At 45.6% G+C, this 17,345-nt stretch overlaps 2 protein-coding genes across 2 annotated transcripts; both read left to right on the plus strand.

Moving 5' to 3' along the window:
* The first annotated feature begins 158 nt into the window (after positions 1-158).
* Positions 159-6,974, plus strand: LOC137900187 (immunoglobulin superfamily member 5-like). The gene is made up of 8 exons (XM_068744249.1): positions 159-222; positions 1,738-2,058; positions 4,803-5,093; positions 5,466-5,585; positions 5,728-5,752; positions 5,825-5,922; positions 6,011-6,066; positions 6,696-6,974. The coding sequence occupies exons 1-8, from the start codon at positions 159-161 to the stop codon at positions 6,972-6,974; spliced, it is 1,254 nt and encodes a 417-aa protein (XP_068600350.1).
* A 1,134-nt stretch (positions 6,975-8,108) lies between these two features.
* On the plus strand, positions 8,109-14,748 carry LOC137900878 (immunoglobulin superfamily member 5-like). Its single transcript, XM_068745024.1, has 8 exons — positions 8,109-8,172; positions 9,533-9,853; positions 12,327-12,617; positions 12,991-13,110; positions 13,253-13,277; positions 13,350-13,447; positions 13,536-13,591; positions 14,641-14,748. Exons 1-8 carry the CDS (start codon positions 8,109-8,111, stop codon positions 14,746-14,748), a joined length of 1,083 nt encoding a protein of 360 aa, XP_068601125.1.
* Positions 14,749-17,345: the final 2,597 nt, after the last annotated feature.

The following is a 17,345-nucleotide window of genomic DNA, read 5'->3' on the forward strand; positions in this document are numbered from 1 at the left end:
GCATGTCAGCGATGTTCTACGCTCTTGTTCTACTTCCTAGTCCCTCTAGAGACCTGATCTGATTTGACCTTAACAGGATGTTCAATAGCTGAATGGATTTGCTAGGAAAACCTCACGGCGGTCTTTCCTCTTTAACCTCCCAGGATAGCAACACTAGCATGACTGCTTCCTGGACGTCGTGCCCTGACCTCGTCGCCTGTTTGCTGCTTTGTGCAACGACAGGTCAGCATTCACAGGATTATTATTTTACATCACGTCTGTATGAAGCTGCCAGAAAACGGAAACGCTGTTGATCTTTTTTTTAAAAGAGCCCCGAGGTTAATGATGGGAAAGGGAAGATGAGACCGGGTCCTCTTGATCCCTAACTAATACCGCTGTAAATGATTTTTTTTGAAGCACTTTGACTTCCTCGAAGCCACAGCAGGTCAAGCAGGTTATTAATCCTTACCCTTTCCTTCAATAAGAACCTGAACTGAAGCGAGCCGTTGCGAATCTAATCAGCGTTCCTCATCGCAGTGTGAACTAATGTCAGACACACTTTCCTTGTGCCGACACTGAAAGGATGGAAGAAGAACGCAAGACAACGTCCAACTCTGAGTTCGGCAGCACGGTGGCACAGTGGTTAGTGCCATTGCCTCACAGCAACAAGGCCACAGGTTCAAAATTCAACTTGCAGCTTTTCTGTGTGGGGTTTGCATGTTCTCCCCGTGTCTGCGTGGGTTCTCTCCGGGTTCCTCCCACCACCAAAAACATGCAACTGAGGTCCATGATGAAGATAAAAAAAAGTTTTAGTCTTTGTGCAGTCTTGATTGATGCGGGTTTCAGTCAAAGAGCTGGCCTTTGTAATAGTCACGTACCTTAAGCAAACTCTGACGTGTCTTAAGCTCCGATTGAACAAAGCACTCTCTCTCTTTCTCACTTTGCATTCCTTTTCTTTATTCGCCGATGCCGTTGTTTTTGTGAGCACCAGCGGCAGCAACTACGGAGCAGTCGACTGCAATTCAACACTGGCCACGCTAAAAACTGATCTTCTGTGTTCTACAAAGTCTCACTCAGTTTCACGTATTTATTTATTAATTACAGTTTTTTCCCGAGAGCCATCAGCGCTCTGAACAATGACCAGCACGAAACAATAGAACTACTCACCATGTGCAATTTGTAATGTGAAGGTAAACAATATGTTACAAATTAAGTGCAATACCGCCGCCTCCCCGACCTCATGTGTAATTATTAATGTGCAATTACTAAATGCAAAGTACAATCTATCTGCATGCACTGTTTATCACGTTCAATTCGTGTTGTGTTCCTCTGCTATTACTGTATTTTATGTTCACTAAGCACCAGACGGAGCAGCACTCCTAATCTCGTATATCCACTATGCAATGACAATAAAGGCTTTCTATTCTATTTCTATTCTATTCTGACCCGCTTTGTCCGTAACCGGGTCGCTGGGCAGGGCTGGAGCTGATCCCAGCGATCTATGGGGGAGATTTATTCAGTTTACTGTAACATAAATCGGTTCGATCAGATGAGAGACATCCTGCAGGAACGCCAGAGCGTGAAACTGATCAGTTTCTAATCAACAGTAAACAAGATGGAATTCATTTTTAAAATGTCCTTATATATCTTCTGATCACTTCAATGCTATAAAACATAAATAAATCTTGTTATAGATAGATCGATCAATCGATTCTCATGCCTGTCTGATATATTAATGGCCTACTGTTTTATTTCTAGCGCTATCGCAAGACTTCCAGCTGCAGCCGCTGAATTCCACGGTGCTGCGAGGCTTCGATGCTCGATTCAACGCCACAGTGCAAGGAAAATGGGAGGTCATGACCTGGCACGTGAAAGGTCTCCTGGTCCTTTCCGTCTCCAACCGCGTCTTTTTTAACGTGACCTCATCGTCGCCGCAGTTTTCTGCCAGACCCTGCACCAATGGCAACGTCAACTGTGTGGCGTTCACCATCCACAACGTCACCCGCAGTCAGGCCGGGCCGATCGTCTGCAGCGTGCTGGGGCATTACGAATTTAAGACGGCACAACTTCAGGTAGAAGGTGAGTGACCCTTTGACCTCTGAAATGACACATGGTTGCATAAAGTCAAAGTTCCCCTCAGGCCACACCTTCCTACTCACTGAAGATAATCCAAATCAGAACAGTTTTAGCTACAAGCTAATCTCCAACAACGCCACATTGCACCACAGACTGTCCAGGAGCTGGTCGGATGCTTTAGTCCAGGTCTGGGAGGAGGGCCCTCAGGAGACCATCCGCCACCTCATCAGGAGCATGCCCAGGCCCCACAGGCATGTGGAGGCCACACACACACACACACACGCACACACTACTGAGGCTTGATTTAAGGACATTACATCAGTTGGACCAGCCTGTAGTGTGTTTTTCCACTTTAATTTTGAGTGTGACTCCAAATCCAGACCTCCATGGGTTAATACATGTTCATTTCTTTTTTTTTTTCATTCTCTCACCGCTTATTCCGCTATCGGGTCACGGGCCAAGCTGGAGCCAATCCCAGCAGTCAATGGGCGAGAGGCAGGGTACACCCTGGACAAGCCGCCAGTTCATCGCAGGGCAGGGTTAATACATGTGATTTTCATTGATAACTTTGGTGTAATTTGGTTGTCAGCATACTCAACTATGCAAAGAACAAAGTATTTAATCAGAATATACCATTCATTCGGATCTAGGATGTTAGTTTAGTGTTTTTTGCCCTCTCTGTGGAGCTTGTTATTGAAGCCTCCCCTAGAAGTGACTTGTAATCCTGAAAGGGTTCTTTCCCTCCTCTTTCATCTTTGATGCAAAGCATCTGCTCCTCTTCTTTTGATAAGCTGCTCTCTGAGGATATTTGTCAGCTGCTTTATTCCCTTTTTTTCCACTACACTGTCCTTCTTTTTGGATATTGATTTCATTCCTCAATTGTTTGATCTTTCTTTCCCTCCTGCTATTGGCTGCTTTTTCTGGTTTGGCCTTTCCTTCATTCTTCCTCATTACTCAAAACCTTTACTTGGCAAAGTTGTGAGTGATTCAACCTTCCTTTCTAGTGTCCCAGCTTAAACCACTTCCAATACTCTATCTAGACTCGGTATCCCACTGCTATATGTCCCTCATTTTCGGCCACATGATTTTCCGTTTCATTAGTTGGGAGTCGCCTTCTGGGGCTGCTCCGGAGCTTCCCTGCATGTGTGCTTTTGTAAGTGCAGGCACTAAGAGCTCACTAGAACTGTGGTGAGCTTCTGGTCTAGAGTTCTCCGGCTTCTCACCAGACTGTTGATCGGTGCGATTTGGTTCTGCTCTTGTGCATCTTTAGACCTATTATTTGTTTTTTCCCACTAGTGAATCTTCTGTGCAGCTGTTAAATTACAAATTACAATCGACACAGCTATTACTTCTGTTCACATCAGAATTTGAAGAGTGTTAGATCTTATGGGAATGTCATTCTGCAAACTGTAGACATTATTATTGATGATGCATGACGTAAAACATCTTCTGAAGTCATCCCGCAAGAAGAGAAGAGAAACGTTTGAAAATTCAGCTCAGCGTTTCTCCTCCGGAGGGCAGCAGTGAGCTCCGTTCAGCGTCTTAAAAAGATATATATATTTGAATGCAGCTATTGAATGATAATGAATTACCTGGCTTCACATAAAGACCATAACTTGCTCTGTCAGGAGATTTATATCACATAAAAAAAAAGATTAGTCCTTCATCTGGATCTGTATACTAAAATATATTTAATTAAAGGACTAGGTGTTTCAATCCCAGATTAATCAGGAATAGTATGTTTGCAGATGACATTGTGATCTGTAGTGAGAGCAGGGAGCAGGTAGGGAGGAACGAATGTGGGCAGGAGTAAGAAAGTATTTATGTGTAAATGAGGTTACAAGGACTAGACGTAAAGAAGGTCGAGGACTTCAGGTACCTCGGGTCAACAGGGCAGAGTGATGGAGAGAATGTGGAAAGGAGGTGAAGAATCATGTGCAGGCAGACTGGAACGGGTGGAGGAAAGTATCAGGTGTGCTCTGTGATAGGAGAGAGTCAGAGAGGAGGAAGGGAAAGGTCTACAAGACAGTGGTGAGGACGGCCATGATGGACGGCTTAGAGGCAGTGGTGAGGACAGCCATGATGGACGGCTTAGAGACAGTGGCTCTGAGGAGTAGACAGGAGGCGGAGCTAGAAGTGGAGGAGATGAAGGTGCTGAGGTTCTCCTTGGGAGTGACCAGGTTGGATAGGAGTATAAATGAGACAATAAGAGGGACGGTGAAGGTTAGATGTTTTGGAGACAAGGTCAGAGAGACCAGACTTTGATGGTTTGGACATGTCCAGAGGAGACACAGGGACTATATCAGTAGAAGGATACTGAGGATGGAACTGCAGGGAACAGGACTAGAGGTCGACCCAGGAGAAGATACATGGACGTAGTGAGGGAGGACATGAGAGTGGCTGGTGTTGGGGAGGACGATGCAAAGGACGGGGTGAAGTGGAAAGCTGATTTGCTGTGGCAAATCATGATGGGACAAGACAGAAGTAAAGTAGTACAGTAGTACAGTAGTAGTATCCTGGGTCAGTATCCAGGGTCAGTATCCAGGGTCAGTATCCTGGGTCAGTATCCAGGGTCAGTATATCCTGGGTCAGTATCCAGGGTCAGTATATCCTGGGTCAGTATCCAGGGTCAGTATATCCTGGGTCAGTATCCAGGGTCAGTATATCCTGGGTTAGTATCCAGGGTCAGGATCCCGGGTCAGTATCCAGGGTCTAACTTCTCCCCTGTCTCTGTTTTTATTGCTCAGAGAGCGGTACTGTCAGTATTATGGGCGGGAACGTGACGGCAGTGCAGGATCAGCAGGTGGCGTTCCAATGCATGACATCCGATTGGTTCCCCGCGCCAAACATCAGCTGGTCACTCAACGGCGAACCCGCGAGCGGCAGCCTCTTCAACACCAGCAACGTTCCTGACGGGGATGTCTTTAACTCCACCAGCGTCCTGAGCTTCCAGGCCGTCAGCAACGCCACGGTGGCGTGCTGGGGGACCGTATCAACGCTTCCAAACCCGATATCCAGCTCCAGCTTCTTGGCGGTTGGTAAGAAGTCATAGCATGTCTTCCATGAAGCCCGTCTGGCCTCTGCTGGATGGGCGATATAAGAGTAAAAAATAATGCGGATGATGAGGCGTTGGGTGGATGAGAGACCGCTGTGGACGAGCTGCACCACAGCATGTTGTTCTCTATCATTAGCGTCCACTATCAGGAAGTAATGACGGCGTAATGATCCTTCTCCACATTCGAGCCAAATGTATCAAAGATAACTGGACTGGTGGGTGCTTTTTTAGAGCTTTTAAGAGAACGTGGCAGCCATTTTTTTCTTGTATTCAGTGCTTTTCATCCGAGTTTAATTCAGACACAACAAGCTATCGGGTCTTCAAGTCTTAATCCTGGTCTCTCTAGCACCAATAGTTCCGAAACCTCCTGACTGGACAGTGCTGATCGCTGTGGTTGTGTCCTTCGGAAGTGCTGGTCTGCTGGTTCTGCTCATCTTTGGAATCGTCTTCTGCTGCAGACGTAGGAAAGAAAAAAGTAGAGACATCTACTCTTTAAATATCATCTAATCGAATTAAAGCTTATTCTGACCATGCAAAGTTCTGAAATCAGACGGTTGATGACGAACAGCGCTCTGAAAACGTTAGATGAACTAATCGCTCATCTTTTTTTTTCCAAGAACCCAACTATCAAGATGAAATGAGGTAAGAAAAGATGAATATCTCCTTACCAGGACATTTTTGCATTGGTAACATGTTGGGCTGTTGTTTGTGTAGCAAAAGAGTAAGGACTCAGAGTCAGGTAAGCAGCGTCAGTGCAGCTGGACAAGGACAAGGACAAGTGAATGCCGGATATGTGCTGGACGGTCAAACAAGTAAGACTGAATGCAAACACGAATGCGGCTAAAATGAAAATACCTTTTATCTACGACTGACGCTCCGTTTTCTCCACTCTATTCATAGATGCTGCTCCCAGCCAACACTCTGACTGCGGCTTTTCCCAAAGAAATGGCCAAGAGGTAGGGTTGCACAAGAACAAATAAGAAAGAAACACAGGTCATACGGAGTGACAATAAAAAAGATTCTGTGACCGTTGACGGGTGATTTGTAAATTTGTTATGCAGCTGTATTCAGATACAAGCAGAAAGCGTCAGTTTATTAGCATCAGGCTAAAGCACAAGAACCAATGCTGTCCTATTCTCCGAATGTAACCGGATGATTGGGGTTAATTGGGCAGGCAGGTGTGGGAGGGAGCACCTGTGGCCCATTACCACTGATTGGGGGGGGGGGGGGGGGGCGTATATAGGTGCTTCCCCTCCCTCGTTCCAAGTCCTCATTTGTGTTTTCCCCGTCTCGAATGCAGGTTGGTTGTAGACTGTCACTGCCGTGTCTGTGACAGTGACTGTCACAGCTGCCGGGTTTCCCCACCCACTGACCTGTGGGTGGGGAAACCCGCTAAAACGAGTTTGGGACCAACGGAACAAATTAAAACTATATCTTTAGGTGCAAGTCCTAAAGTGGCGTTGTCGGCAAAGGTCGGACCGTTTAGCCCCATATGCCCGACGCTACATTTTGGCGTTGTCGGCAGGATCACAATCCAGCACGGCATCAGGAGGGTTTTTTTGTTGATTTTTCTTTTTTTTTTGAGGCAAGGCAGTGGCTTTGGCTGCAGACGACCCTTCCAGGGACCCGGGGAGATGACCGCCAGGACACTCCAGTGATGGAGCGGGAGCTGCGGGTTGTTGGCGAATGGAGGGGGATGCAGCCCAGGCGAAGCCGGAGCGTGGACATCGGCATGGCAGCGTGGCTGGATCGGCGTCTGGAGCGGCGTTTGGATCGGCGTCTGGAGCGGCGTTTGGATCGGCGTCTGGAGCGGCGTTTGGATCGGCGCAGGGTTATTATAGTTAACGAAAACAATATGCCTTAGAAATCACTATTTCTACCTGAACCTCGAGATGACATCACTGTTTCTACCTGAGCCTCGAGATGACATCACTGTTTCTACCTGAACCTCGAGATGACATCACTGTTTCCACCTGAGCCTCGAGATGACATCACTGTTTCTACCTGAGCCTCGAGATGACATCACTGTTTCTACCTGAGCCTCGAGATGACATCACTGTTTCTACCTGAGCCTCATTGCCTCCAAGTCAGAGACATAGTCAGAGGGGAAAAAAAATGAACCATGAATGAAGAATGTAAAACAAGAATGTAAAAGAAGACGATTGAGAAAATAAGGGCAGGGAATCCTTCTCTGCTCTGATGTTGCTTTGTTTATCATTCAATAAATTAATTAAAGGAGATTTTAGAAGCATAAAGTAAAGACACTTATTTTTGTGGTGAAAATATTTACCTCAAAGCCTAAAGAACACAAAAAACATCACACCTTAGTCACTGAAACCAGCCCACCTGTCTATTGTGTCGCCAGCCTCACACCTACAGCCAGACAGGTGTGTGTGTGTGTGTGTGTTGTTCTGGACGCCGAGGCGATAACGGCTGGGTTTCTATGACCCAGACCTGGACCTTGCTCCCTCTTAGAGTTTCACAGGTGAAGGTGGAGTCCTGCTGCTCACCTGCTGTTTCAGGAAATGCTTCTCTGAAACGCAGCAGCAGGAGCTCCGACGCAGTAAGTCTGCTTTAAGATGCTGGAGAGCATTCAGAGATTTAATCCATCAGACGACTTTATAAGAGCTGATATTAACGCAAGACAATTATTTATACGTCATAACAGCGCAAGGACGGGCCACTGGTAGGCTATACGGAAGTAACGATGCTTTTGAGCGACTCGGTGCTGGAACGATGAAACGAGACGACGATCTAGATTTCATTCAAGCATCAAGCTTTAAATGGTGGAAATGAAAGAGACTTAGATTAGGAGCAACTGTTTGTCATGAATGAATCACGCATGTCAGCGATGTTCTACGCTCTTGTTCTACTTCCTAGTCCCTCTAGAGACCTGATCTGATTTGACCTTAACAGGATGTTCAATAGCTGAATGGATTTGCTATGAAAACCTCACGGCGGTCTTTCCTCTTTAACCTCCCAGGATAGCAACACTAGCATGACTGCTTCCTGGACGTCGTGCCCTGACCTCGTCGCCTGTTTGCTGCTTTGTGCAACGACAGGTCAGCATTCACAGGATTATTATTTTACATCACGTCTGTATGAAGCTGCCAGAAAATGGAAACGCTGTTGATCTTTTTTTTTAAAAGAGCCCCGAGGTTAATGATGGGAAAGGGAAGATGAGACTGGGTCCTCTTGATCCCTAACTAATACTGCTGTAAATGATTTTTTTTAAGCACTTTGACTTCCTCGAAGCCACAGCAGGTCAAGCAGGCAACGTCCAACTCTGAGTTCGGCAGCACGGTGGCGCAGTGGTTAGTGCCATTGCCTCACAGCAAGACGGCCACAGGTTCAAAATTCAACTTGCAGCTTTTCTGTGTGGGGTTTGCATGTTCTCCCCGTGTCTGCGTGGGTTCTCTTCTGGTTCCTCCCACCACCAAAAACATGCAACTGAGGTCCATGATGAAGATAAAAAAAAGTTGTAGTCTTTGTGCAGTCTTGATTGATGCGGGTTTCAGTCAAAGAGCTGGCCTTTGTAATAGTCACGTACCTTAAGCAAACTCTGACGTGTCTTAAGCTCCGATTGAACAAAGCACTCTCTCGCTTTCTCACTTTGCATTCCTTTTCTTTATTCGCCGATGCCGTTGTTTTTGTGAGCACCAGCGGCAGCAACTACGGAGCAGTCGACTGCAATTCAACACTGGCCACGCTAAAAACTGATCTTCTGTGTTCTACAAAGTCTCACTCAGTTTCACGTATTTATTTATTAATTACAGTTTTTTCCCGAGAGCCAATGAACAATGACCAGCACGAAACAATAGAACTACTCACCATGTGCAATTTGTAATGTGAAGGTAAACAATATGTTACAAATTAAGTGCAATACCGCCGCCTCCCCGACCTCATGTGCAATAACTAATGTGCAATTACTAAATGCAAAGTACAATCTATCTGCATGCACTGTTTATCACGTTCAATTCGTGTTGTTTTCCTCTGCTATTACTGTATTTTATGTTCACTAAGCACCAGACGGAGCAGCACTCCTAATCTCGTATATCCACTATGCAATGACAATAAAGGCTTTCTACTCTATTTCTATTCTATTCTGACCCGCTTTGTCCGTAACCGGGTCGCTGGGCAGCGCTGGAGCTGATCCCAGCGATCTACGGGGGAGATTTATTCAGTTTACTGTAACATAAATCGGTTCGATCAGATGAGACACATCCTGCAGGAACGCCAGAGCGTGAAACTGATCAGTTTCTAATCAACAGTAAACAAGATGGAATTCATTTTTAAAATGTCCTTATATATCTTCTGATCACTTCAATGCTATAAAACATAAATAAATCTTGTTATAGATAGATCGATCAATCGATTCTCATGCCTGTCTGATATATTAATGGCCTACTGTTTTATTTCTAGCGCTATCACAAGACTTCCAGCTGCAGCCGCTGAATTCCACGGTGCTGCGAGGCTTTGACGCTCGATTCAACGCCACAGTGCAAGGAAAATGGGAGGTCATGACCTGGCACGTGAAAGGTCTCCTGGTCCTTTCCGTCTCCAACCGCGTCTTTTTTAACGTGACCTCATCGTCGCCGCAGTTTTCTGCCAGACCCTGCACCAATGGCAACGTCAACTGTGTGGCGTTCACCATCCACAACGTCACCCGCAGTCAGGCCGGGCCGATCGTCTGCAGCGTGCTGGGGCATTACGGATTTAAGACGGCACAACTTCAGGTAGAAGGTGAGTGACCCTTTGACCTCTGAAATGACACATGGTTGCATAAAGTCAAAGTTCCCCTCAGGCCACACCTTCCTACTCACTGAAGATAATCCAAATCAGAACAGTTTTAGCTACAAGCTAATCTCCAACAACGCCACATTGTACCACAGACTGTCCAGGAGCTGGCGGATGCTTTAGTCCAGGTCTGGGAGGAGGGCCCTCAGGAGACCATCCGCCACCTCATCAGGAGCATGCCCAGGCCACACAGGCATGTGGAGGCCACACACACACACACACACACACACACACACACACACACACACACACACACACACACACACACACACACGCACACACTACCGAGGCTTGTTTTAAGGACATTACATCAGTTGGACCAGCCTGTAGTGTGTTTTTCCACTTTAATTTTGAGTGTGACTCCAAATCCAGACCTCCATGGGTTAATACATGTGATTTTCATTGATAACTTTGGTGTAATTTGGTTGTCAACATACTCAACTATGCAAAGAACAAAGTATTTAATCAGAATATTCCATTCATTCGGATCTAGGATGTTAGTTTAGTGTTTTTTGCCCTCTCTGTGGAGCTTGTTATTGAAGCCTCCCCCAGAAGTGACTTGTAATCCTGAAAGGGTTCTTTCCCTCCTCTTTCATCTTTGATGCAAAGCATCTGCTCCTCTTCTTTTGATACGCTGCTCTCTGAGGATATTTGTCAGCTGCTTTATTCCCTTTTTTTCCACTGCACTGTCCTTCTTTTTGGATATTGATTTCATTCCTCAATTGTTTGATCTTTCGTTCCCTCCTGCTATTGGCTGCTTTTTCTGGTTTGGCCTTTCCTTCATTCTTCCTCATTACTCAAAACCTTTACTTGGCAAAGTTGTGAGTGATTCGACCTTCCTTTCTAGTGTCCCAGCTTAAACCACTTCCAATACTCTATCTAGACTCGGTATCCCACTGCTATATGTCCCTCATTTTCGGCCACATGATTTTCCGTTTCATTCGTTGGGAGTCGCCTTCTGGGGCTGCTCCGGAGCTTCCCTGCATGTGTGCTTTTGTAAGTGCAGGCACTAAGAGCTCACTAGAACTGTGGTGAGCTTCTGGTCTAGAGTTCTCCGGCTTCTCACCAGACTGTTGATCGGTGCGATTTGTTTCTGCTCTTGTGCATCTTTAGACCTATTATTTGTTTTGTCCCACTAGTGAATCTTCTGTGCGGCTGGTAAATTACAAATTACAATCAACACAGCTATTACTTCTGTTCACATCAGAATTTGAAGAGTGTTAGATCTTATGGGGATGTCATTCTGCAAACTGTAGACATTATTATTGATGATGCATGACGTAAAACATCTTCTGAAGTCATCCCGCAAGAAGAGAAGAGAAACGTTTGAAAGTTCAGCTCAGCGTTTCTCCTCCGGAGGGCAGCAATGAGCTCCGTTCAGCATCTTAAATATATATATATATATTTGAACGCAGCTATTGAATGATAATGAATTACCTGGCTTCACATAAAGACCATAACTTGCTCTGTCAGGAGATTTATATCACATAAAAAAAAAGATTAGTCCTTCATCTGGATCTGTATACTAAAATATATTTAATTAAAGGGCTAGGTGTTTCAATCCCAGATTAATCAGGAATAGTATGTTTGCAGATGACATTGTGATCTGTAGTGAGAGCAGGGGGCAGGTAGGGAGGAACGAATGTGGGCAGGAGTAAGAGAGTATTTATGTGTAAATAAGGTTACAAGGAATAGACGTAAAGAAGGTCGAGGACTTCAGGTACCTCGGGTCAACGGTGCAGAGGGATGGAGAGAATGTGGAAAGGAGGTGAAGAATGGTGTGCAGGCAGACTGGAACGGGTGGAGGAAAGTATCAGGTGTGCTCTGTGATAGGAGAGAGTCAGAGAGGAGGAAGGGAAAGGTCTACAAGACAGTGGTGAGGACAGCCATGATGGACGGCTTAGAGACAGTGGCTCTGAGGAAAAGACAGGAGGCGGAGCTAGAAGTGGAGGAGATGAAGGTGCTGAGGTTCTCCTTGGGAGTGACCAGGTTGGATAGGAGTATAAATGAGACAATAAGAGGGACGGTGAAGGTTAGACGTTTTGAAGACAAGGTCAGAGAGACCAGACTTTGATGGTTTGGACAATTCCAGAGGAGAGACGGGGACTATATCAGTAGAAGGATGCTGAGGATGGAACTGCCAGGGAACAGGACTAGAGGACGACCCAGGAGAAGATACATGGACGTAGTGAGGGAGGACATGAGAGTGGCTGGTGTTGGGGAGGACGATGCAAAGGACAGGGTGAAGTGGAAAGCTGATTTGCTTTGCCAAATCATGATGGGACAAGACAGAAGTAAAGTAGTACAGTAGTACAGTAGTAGTATCCTGGGTCAGTGTCCTGGGTCAGTATCCAGGGTCAGGATCCCGGGTCAGTATCCAGGGTCTAACTTCTCCCCTGTCTCTGTTTTTATTGCTCAGAGAGCGGTACTGTCAGTATTGTGGGCGGGAACGTGACGGCAGTGCAGGATCAGCAGGTGGCGTTCCAATGCATGACATCCGATTGGTTCCCCGCGCCAAACATCAGCTGGTCACTCAACGGCGAACCCGCGAACGGCAGCCTCTTCAACACCAGCAACGTTCCTGACGGGGATGTCTTTAACTCCACCAGCGTCCTGAGCTTCCAGGCCGTCAGCAACGCCACGGTGGCGTGCTGGGGGACCGTATCAATGCTTCCAAACCCGATATCCAGCTCCAGCTTCTTGGCGGTTGGTAAGAAGTTCATAGCATGTCTTCCATGAAGCCCGTCTGGCCTCTGCTGGATGGGCGATATAAGAGTAAAAAATAATGCGGATGATGAGGCGTTGGGTGGATGAGAGACCGCTGTGGACGAGCTGCACCACAGCATGTTGTTCTCTATCATTAGCGTCCACTATCAGGAAGTAATGACGGCGTAATTATCCTTCTCCACATTCGAGCCAAATGTATCAAAGATAACTGGACTGGTGGGTGCTTTTTTAGAGCTTTTAAGAGAACGTGGCAGCCATTTTTTTCTTGTATTCAGTGCTTTTCATCCGAGTTTAATTCAGACACAACAAGCTATCGGGTCTTCAAGTCTTAATCCTGGTCTCTCTTGCACCAATAGTTCCTAAACCTCCTGACTGGACAGTGCTGATCGCTGTGGTCGTGTCCTTCGGAAGTGCTGGTCTGCTGGTTCTGCTCATCTTTGGAATCGTCTTCTGCTGCAGACGTAGGAAAGAAAAAAGTAGAGACATCTACTCTTTAAATATCATCTAATCGATTTAAAGCTTATTCTGACCATGCAAAGTTCTGAAATCAGACGGTTGATGACGAACAGCGCTCTGAAAACGTTAGATTAACTAATCGCTCATCTTTTTTTTTCCAAGAACCCAACTATCAAGATGAAATGAGGTAAGAAAAGATGAATATCTCCTTACCAGGACATTTTTGCATTGGTAACATGTTGGGCTGTTGTTTGTGTAGCAAAAGAGTAAGGACTCAGAGTCAGGTAAGCAGCGTCAGTGCAGCTGGACAAGGACAAGGACAAGTGAATGCCGGATACGTGCTGGACGGTCAAACAAGTAAGACTGAATGCAAACACGAATGCGGCTAAAATGAAAATACCTTTTATCTACGACTGACGCTCCGTTTTCTCCACTCTATTCATAGATGCTGCTCCCAGCCAACACTCTGACAGCGGCTTTTCCCAAAGAAATGGCCAAGAGGTAGGGTTGCACAAGAACAAATAAGAAAGAAACACAGGTCATACGGAGTGACAATAAAAAAGATTCTGTGACCGTTGACGGGTGATTTGTAAATTTGTTATGCAGCTGTATTCAGATACAAGCAGAAAGCATCAGTTTATTAGCATCAGGCTAAAGCACAAGAACCAATGCTGTCCTATTCTCCATAAAATATACATCAAAAAGTTATCTTTCCTCTAAGCCTTTGACTGGTGAGTCCAACCAATCACATTGTCTGGTTCCATTTAGGGAGAAATTGCCAGCCATGTGGATTTATTATCCTCAATTGCAAAAGAAATGCTAATGATTATTTGTCCCATTTATCAGGCATGCTACATTTGGATAATTTATTGCCTGATCATTCACTTAATTTGTGTGACGAACGAGGCGGCTCTGAAACAAATGTATTATTGAAGTCTCCAATTGGAGCCGAGTCATTTCGAGATGATTGCCTCCCCCCAGCAGAAAAACAGAGTGAAGTAAGATCTATGTTGAAGTCGCAAGGAAGCAAAGGCGTGTGAAATACGAGCACATGTTGTTTAAAGAGCAAACCTGACGTTTGAAAAGCAAATGAGACATTTTTACCCTCGAAGTGGAGGCGAGGGTATTGCAATTGGGTGCGTTTGTCTGTCTGTTTGTTTGTTTGTTTGTCTGTCCGAGCGCATAACTCAAAAACTAGTAACCCAATCGACTTGAAATTTTTACACAAGCAAGGTTCTGTCCGTGGCTCGGTCCTCCCCGAGAATGGCGTTGATCCGGATCTGGATCCTGATTCTAGAATTATTTTTACATCTGGAATTGTGCCTGTGCTGTAAACTGTCACTTTAAGAGGGAGGGAAAGGAATGGCATGATGGGAAAAAGAGTCCAGAAGGAGTCTTGTAGTACGTTCCGGAGCAGCAAGCTAGAGCAGGTTTGGCCCCTCTGATTCGGAAGCCCTGTTTACTGTCTCACAAGATCAAAGAGTCTATTGGAGGCGAGGGTCTGCAATCTCTGATTGTCATTTTCTAGTTTTTTTTTGTTTACTTCACAGCTGCCGGATTTTGCAATCAGCAGCCAAGCGGGAAATGACTATAAAATGGCCTACAACACTTTGGATGAGCCGGGCCTCAGGAAACACAGACATGTCACTATCGTGTAAGAACAGCCAGAGGATCCACGCAAATGGGTGTTTACAAGCGGCGGAAAGAAACTCGCTCCCCACCTCGAAAACCGAGTCAGCATCTAAAGGTTGGAAATATGCGGGAGAAGGACTGGATCCATCGGGGTCAAAGAAGACGAGGGAGAGGAAGATCAAGGATGCTGGCGGTGGAGACAGGCGGTCCGCTGCCTGTATGTAGCGGTATGAGGAATGCATGGCTTCGGCATCACAGCACATATGTTGAAAACACATTTAGATTAAAATGTTTGAGTGAAATATGTTAAATGTAGAGTCGGGATATTAATTATATAAAACACTTATATTAAAAACTTCAATATGTTGCCATGTGTTACCGCCTCAGTTTGTCGTCTGATAACATCTTCTGACAGCAAAGTACATCATGCGTGACGTTAAATCACAAAGTGTAAAGGCGAAGATTCAACTGGACTTACTCAAGTTAGAGTGAAGGCGTTTCACCTCTAATCCAAGAGAATACTTCAGTTCTGAGAGAACTGGTAGAGAGTCCAGATACTTTTACTCCTGTTGGAGCAGAAAACAAAGAACCGAAACCATCAAGGCAATCAGACTCCCCAAGAGTCATTAGCATTCATCTTATAGATGCTAATGCCTTGCGGGGAGTCATTAAAGCCTGACTAACGACTCCCGTGGAGTCATTAGCATCTGTAAGGTGGTTGCTGTCGAATATTTAAAACCCTGTTTACAGATTTAAATAACAGTTAAAACACACATCAACTCTGAGTCACTTTTACTTTTCATGGAATCTAGAACCTTTTGATGTTGATCCAGATTACCATGTGGACAGAGTAAATCCAATCAGGAGGGGAATGAGCTGCTTGGCGGAGGTCTGCGCTCTCTGAGTGCTTTTCTAGCTGTTTTTATTGTTATATTTGTTCATTCATTCATTTTCCCACCGCTTTGTCCGTTATTGGGTCGCGGGCCAAGCTGGACTCTCAGCAGTCAATGGGCGAGAGGCGGGGAACACCCTGGACAAGCCGCCAGATCATCGCAGGGCCACAGAGAGACAATCATTCACACACACACGCTCACACCTACGGGCAATTTAGTGTCACCACTAAATTGGCGGTGGGAGGAAGCCGGAGAACCCGGAGGGAACCCACGCAGACACGGGGAGAACATGCAAACTCCTCACAGAATGGCCACAAATCGGGTTATATTTGTTGGTCTTGACAAATGCCCGGTTCGGACAGTCACACGTCTTAACAGCATTCCGGATGCGTTTCTGCTCGAGCTGAAACGTCATCAGTCAAACATCAACAAGTCCAGTTGGCTCTTCGTGATTTACCTCGACCTGGCCGACTGAGAACCGGCACAGACATGGCATTAAAGTGTTCCGTGTATAGAAGTGCGTCATATACGATGCGTTCAACGTTATTTGGAGAGGCCTTGTAAAATAAATATGCAGTGTAACAATAAATCCACCATTTGCTGTCTTCTGTGATTGTTTAGCCACCCATCCATGCTGAATACAGATTATATTTTGGTGTGATCTTGCAGATTTACTGCAGTTCTTGTAATCCACCGAAAGATGAAACTTGCTCCTTTGTATCTGTTGGCTAAGATGCGGCAGCAGGGAGAAAACTCCACCTAATTGAACTTCCTGATCAGATAGACCAACTCATCAATAGATCAGTGATGACGTCTCTTCCATTGGATCGATCGGGTGAGAACATGATCAGTGCGGCGTGGCAGAGATCCACAGCAGCGGCTGCAGATGATTACACCTTTCATTAGATTTAATAAAAGTAGCCACAAAAAGCCAGAGTGGAAATTTGTCCATTTGATCCAAGTTTGTGAATTAATTCTTGAACCTTGAATAATACATTTGTTACAAATGAGTTTGCTTTAGGTGATAATAAGCAAACATCTATTTGTTGGCTTGTTGTGCTGCCACACTCCCATTCAGGGGCTCGAGTAATGAGGTTTGGTGTTTGAATTCATATCCAAGAGACGAATAAAACAGCAAACCTACCTATGTAGGCGCTTCCTGATGAAGGAACGCCATTGTCTTCCTCATTATCTCGATGAAAAGCGTCGTCAGCCGAACTTCCAGGGAGATCCATCCGTGCCTTTGCAACGCTAAATCTGATTACCTGCCTCCATGCTGGAAATCAAATCAGTGCCAGTAATGCTCCAGTCTTCTTTTACCGTACATGGATAACGGAATAAACAATGGTTAACGCGGATTACTTTTGCTGGCTCCATGTTTCCTGCAGCAAAAGCAAGAGTGGATTGTTTTCGCCTGTTATTCAGTCATTTCATTTGAGCAGGTGGCAGAAAGTATTTTAGAAGATGCTCGATTGGCTCTCCTAAATAGAGAGCCTGACTCAAGCAGCCGGTTGGTGGTGTGATGACCTGTGTTGATCAGCTATATATAGACTGGCTTTCAGAGACATTCCCTAAGCAGTTTCACCATTAGCAAATTCATCTCCCAGAGCAGACTGCTGTCGTCAGACTGGCTCGGAGCAAGGACACATGTCTCCACCTGGAAGGACATCATGGGACAGAAAAGGCTGTCAGTTGTGAAATATTGCTGGCTGCTGATATTTTCATGGAAG

This window comes from Brachionichthys hirsutus, chromosome 10, assembly GCF_040956055.1.
Source record: "Brachionichthys hirsutus isolate HB-005 chromosome 10, CSIRO-AGI_Bhir_v1, whole genome shotgun sequence".
In the NCBI taxonomy this organism is placed as follows: Eukaryota; Metazoa; Chordata; class Actinopteri; order Lophiiformes; family Brachionichthyidae; genus Brachionichthys; species Brachionichthys hirsutus.